The sequence below is a fragment of the Otolemur garnettii genome, unplaced genomic scaffold (genome assembly GCF_000181295.1).
Source record: "Otolemur garnettii isolate 467f Iridium unplaced genomic scaffold, OtoGar3 scaffold00046, whole genome shotgun sequence".
Taxonomy (NCBI): Eukaryota; Metazoa; Chordata; class Mammalia; order Primates; family Galagidae; genus Otolemur; species Otolemur garnettii.
Window position 1 is genome coordinate 1871341 of NW_003852441.1, and position 5470 is coordinate 1876810.

At 46.7% G+C, this 5470-nt stretch overlaps 1 protein-coding gene across 3 annotated transcripts in view; it reads left to right on the forward strand.

Moving 5' to 3' along the window:
• The first annotated feature begins 222 nt into the window (after nucleotides 1-222).
• The window catches only part of ALDH3A2 (aldehyde dehydrogenase 3 family member A2), a 33187-nt gene continuing 27939 nt past the window's right edge, over nucleotides 223-5470 (forward strand). For 2 of the 3 annotated variants that reach the window (XM_023513989.1, XM_003791062.3), the window contains exons 1-4: nucleotides 223-279; nucleotides 402-563; nucleotides 2914-3145; nucleotides 3840-3925. In XM_023513989.1, the coding sequence (XP_023369757.1) occupies nucleotides 411-563; nucleotides 2914-3145; nucleotides 3840-3925 (471 nt within the window). In that variant the 5' untranslated portion in view covers nucleotides 223-279; nucleotides 402-410. The remainder of the gene's footprint in view (nucleotides 280-401; nucleotides 564-2913; nucleotides 3146-3839; nucleotides 3926-5470) is intronic. The other variant, XM_023513990.1, reaches the window with a different exon arrangement.

Below are 5470 nucleotides of genomic sequence, written 5' to 3' on the forward strand. Positions count from 1 at the left end.
GGGCCCCTCCCAGCGGCACCACCGGCCCCCGGACGCGGTGCAGGAGGAGCGCGGCGGCGCGGAGTCACAAACCCCACTCCCCGCGCGCCAGCCGCCGTCTGAGCCCAGTGAGTGGGCGGAGGCCGGGCAGGCATCCGGGCCGCGACGGTCACGTGGGCCGGGCGGGCCAATAGGTGCGCGGCTCCCGGGTGAGCCCAGCCCCGCGGCGGCGCGGTCCGGCATTTGGACTGGGCAGGCGTCGGGGTAGCAGTGGAGCGGGCTTCCTGGCTGGCTCTCGAGGTGAGGCTGGAGGTTTGCTCGGAAGGAGGGAGGTTCGCAGTGGCAGACCGCCGGCGCCTGAGACACCCCGCCCGCCACGCCCCCGCGCCGCCGCAGCCCCTAGACTTCTCCTTTCTCCGCAGGACCAGGCCATGGAGCGCGAAGTGCAGCGGGTTCGCCAGGCGTTCCGGTCCGGCCGGTCGCGACCCCTGCGGTTCCGGCTGCAGCAGCTGGAGGCCCTGCGGAGGATGGTGTTGGAACGCGAGAAGGACATCCTGGCGGCCATCGGCGCCGACCTGTGCAAGGTACTCTCGCCGGCGCCCCGCCTCTCCACTCCGGAGGCGAAGTCCACCGGAGCCTTTGCTTAAAAAGAATAAAAACATTTCTGGTTACGTAAGCACTGTGGGAGTCTGATCTGCAGGAGTGCAGATAAAGTCCGGCGGCACCGGTAAAGCAGGAGTGCCCCGAGTTCCCGGCCCCCCAGCCTCGCTTGGCAGAGCCAGCCCCCGTGGCAGGACCTTGCCGACGCACTGAAAGTGCCTGTTATCTACCTGTGTGGTTCCTTTTCTGCGAATTACTGTTTATATTATTCTCCATTTTTCTTTTCCACTTTTGCATTTGTGGTCTGTTTCCTCACGATCTTTAGTAATTCTCGTATATTTCGGACTTGTCAGCCTGAAGCATTGCAGGCTTTTTTCTATGTCCGTTTCTTTTTAACTTTGCTTATGTTTTCTTTCGTAGGCAGGGTCGTTTGTGTGAGTATATCTTTCCTGTTTTCCCTCACGACTGTGCATTATGAGGTCAGCGCTCCTCAAAGTTTAGTGCCGTGACTGGTGATCCAAATGTAAATTATGGTTCCAGTAGGTTTGCAGGTGGGGTCTGAGATGGAGTAGAGTGCCATGGCATCATAGATCACAGCAACCTCAAACTCTCCGGCTCAGTAATCTTGTCTCAGCCTCGCAAGTAGCTGAGACTACAGGTGCCTGCCACCTTAGCCACACTTGCTCAGGCTGGTCTGGAACCGGTGAGCTCAGGCGGTCCACCAGCCTTGCCCTCCCAGAGTGCTAGGATTACAGGCGTGAGCCACTGAGCCAAGCCAAGATTCCAAGTTTCTAACGAAGTCTCAGGTCTTTTGAAAACGTGCTTTGAGTAGCAAGGTTTTAAGAAGTGTTAGGGTATACATATATTCCTCTATGTTTTTTAATAATACTGTTGTCATCTTGTTATTATGTTTTGTCTGCATTTCAGGTGTAGCAAGGATTTATTGTGAATCGCTCCCTTCCTCCCATGCCCCCAAGAAAAGATATTTCAAGGAGTAGTAAGGGCAGTAGCAGTACCAATAGTAACTATAAAATTTCTCTTGGGCACTGGAGCTGGCTGGTTCGAACCCAGCCCGAGCCTGCCAAACAACAATGCCAGTTACAACAAAAAAAAAATCTGGGCGTTGTGGCAGGTGCCTGTAGCACCAGCTACTGGGAGGCTGAGGTAAGAGAATCGCTAAAGCCCAAGAGTTTGAGGTTGCTGTGAGCTGTGACACTACTACACTCTACTGAGGGTGACTTAGTGAGACTGTCTCAAAAAAAATTATTTTAGAATACTTTTGGTGGAGAGGGGCTATGATATTAAATAAACAAGGCAGAATAATTAAGATTCATAATATCTGTAGATCACTTACTCGTTCTGCAAGAATCCAGTGTGTAAGTATATGTATATTTAGGATTTCTAAAGAAATAACAATAAGTTCCTGGCCCTTGAGGGTTTTAACTTCTGTTGGAAAACAGAACATACACAGGTAAAATTTGAGTATAGTATTATAAAGTGTTAAGATATGGGTCAAAAGCATAATTGCTGTGGTATATAAAGTGTGATCAGGGCAGGCCATTATTAATCACAAAAGTCTTCCTGAAAGAGATAACTTTAAGCCTGATTTTTATAAGGTATAGATCAGCAGAGAATTTACAGGCACTGAATACTGTAGAACCTCCATAATTGACCTCCCTTAATGACCTCCTCCTTAAGTTGACCTCATCTTCTCAGACCAGATATGTACCACATGTATGTATCAGCACAGTAGGCCTAGTTCCTTATGCTGACCACCTATGTATGTTGATCAGTTGTTGTAGTCCCTTGAGTGACCACATTGAGTGGTCAACGTACAGAGATCTACTGTATTAGAGAGGGAATTAGCGAGTCCTTATTGAGGGTGTGGACAGTGCAAAAGGAAAGATGGCAAACCAGTGACTTTGATAATGCCAGTAGTTGTCACTGCAGGTGCACCTGACTTGGGGTGGGTTTTTTTGTTGTTGTTTGTTTGTTTTTTGAGACAGAGTCTCAAGCTGTTGCCCTGGGTGAAGTGCGGTGGTATCACAGCTCACAGCAACCTCAAACTCTTGGGCTTTAGATTGTTTTGCATCAGCCTCCCAAGTAGCTGGGACTACAGGTGCCGGCCATAACACCCAGCTATTTTTTTTTGTTATTTTTGTTGCCATTGTTGTTTTAGCTGGCCTGGACTGGGTTTGAACCTGCCAGCCTAGGTGTATGTGGCTGGCGCCCTACCCGCTAAGCTACGGGCGCCACCCTGACCTGAGATTTTTGACTTTCAGGGTCAAGTGCATCATACTCATTGTGTAGTCAACTGTGATTCTCTTATAACAGAGTGAATTCAACGCATACAGTCAGGAAGTCATTACTGTTCTTGGGGAAATTGATTTTATGCTGGAGAATCTTCCTGAATGGATTACTGCTAAATCAGTTAAGAAAAACCTGCTCACCATGCTGGATGAGGCCTATGTTCAACCAGAGCCTCTAGGAGTGGTGCTAATTATTGGAGCTTGGAACTACCCCTTTGTTCTCACCATTCACCCACTGGTAGGAGCCATCGCTGCAGGTAACCTTTTTAGAGGGATTATTCTCTCATATTGGTTATAAATAAAGGATAGTAGCTAATTAAACACATTTACTTTTGTGGTTTGCCTTGGTTTACACTAGCAGTGTGTTGAGAATTCATAAATATATATAGTTTAAATGGGCTGCTGGGGAGATATGCACCTGTGAGGGTGTAAAGGCATCCAAGTCAACAGGCCCTGGAGTTTGGAGTCACGCATCCACATTCTAATGTGGTTTCAGTTGTCGGCTCTGGCCTTGATGAACCATTTGATTCTGTCTGACTAGATTCTTCATTCAAATCAAGGCTATGGGAATAATGCTTGCTTGGGTATATAGCAAATGCCTAGAGATTACTTTCTCAGTTTGTGGGATTCGGATCAAAAGCTCTTATGTTGACATGGCTTGTTTGCCCAGTAATTCCAGGACAGAGGGGAAAATCTAAGGGCAGATCTGGGAGAAAAGTGACAGAAAACTGAGTGGGAAAAGCTGACAGAAACCTGTTTCCAGTGACCTGAAAATAATGACAACTAGTGAGTTAGCATTTGAGGAAAGTGAGAAAGCTCATAAGAGCAGAATTAAGAGCTGCAGAAATAATTGCAGTACCTAGCCTGGACTTTCCACGTGAACACCATTTTGGTAGCTGTTAAATCTACTCAAGTATTAGATGACACTGTTCTACTTTTTACTTTGTTTAGGAAATGCTGTGATTATCAAGCCTTCTGAACTAAGTGAAAATACAGCCACCATCTTGGCAAAGCTCCTCCCTCAATATTTAGACCAGGTAAGAACGTCTTGACTCATCTGTAATATAATCTGTTAATTGTGGAAAGCGCATGTTGATTTTCCTGCCGGTACATGTCATTGCTGGCTGGGGATCTGATTGCTGTTTCCTTAAGCCTCTTGCACCTGGCTTAGAATAGTTGTTCCAAAAAGTGGAATAACCCATCTATTGTGGTTACACAGTATATTTAGACCCGTGGCTTTATGGGTACTCTGCTATTTACAGATCCTTTTCTACAATTTGGCATTTTGGATTAATCCTTCTTGGAGCTGACATGTTTTTAGGTATATTCATTTAGTGGATTATCTACTGACGACTGGTATTATGCCGAGTGCGAGCATATTTTTGTTATTAACCATCTCTTTTGTCTTAACAGAATATAATTTTGTATGATATAAGAGTATAACTTTTTTTTTTATAGAGACAGAGTCTCGCTTTATCACTCTCAGTAGAGTGCCATGGTGTCACCCAACTGACAGCAACCTCCAACTGCTGGGCAGTTCTCTTGCCTCAGCCTCTTGAGTAGCTGGGATTACAGGTGCTTGCCACAATAGCCCGCTATTTTTTTGTTGTATTTTGGCTGGGGCTGGGTTTGAACCCGCCACCCTCGGAATATGGGGCTGATGCCCTACCCACTGAGCCATAGGTGCCGCCCAGGAGTACAACTTTTAGAAAGGACATGTTTATAGCGTGAAAACTACAAAAAGAAAGTGAACTCTGGCACCAGAGGGTGGATCCTCACTCTGGGCTAAAGTTTTGGCATTTAAGAGTATCAAAAGCTGAATGAAGAAAATGATCTCATTGCAGGGTAGTTCATCTCTCTGTCTGGTTCTTGAGATCTCCTAGGGGGAACATTTATGATGCTCCTGTGAAATCAGGACTGCTGAATTCTACATGCAGTTGCTACCAGGAAGATGCTGGCTTGTAGATCTCTAGGCATTTGCTATCCACCCAAACTACCATTACTCCCATAGTCTTGATTTGAATGAAGAAACTAGTCAGACAGAACCAAATGGTTCATCCAAGGCCAGAGACAGCAACTGAAACCACATTAGAATGTGGATGTGTGAGGTGGCGCAAATAACTCAATCAGTAGGGCACCGGCCACAGACCCTGAGGCTGGCGGGTTTGAACCCAGCCCAGGCCTTCTAAAATAATAATGGCAACTGCAACAACAAAAATAGCTGGGCATTGTGGCGAATGCCTGTAGTCCCAGCTACTTGGGAGGCTGAGGCAAGAGAATCACTTAAACCCAGGAGTTTGAGGTTGCTGTGAGTTGTAACACCATGGTACTCTACCGAGGGCTATGGCTTGAGACGCTGTTTAAAAAAATAAATAAATAAATAAAAATGTGGATGCATGACTCCAAACTCCAGGGCCTTTTGACTCAGATGCCTCTTCGCCCTCACAGGTGCATTCCACAGGTGCAAATCTCCCCAGCAGCCCATTTAAACTATATATATTTAATTAATTAATTTTTTGAGACAGCATCTTACTATGTCACCCTCAGTAGAGTGCAGTGGCATCACAGCTCACAGCAACCTC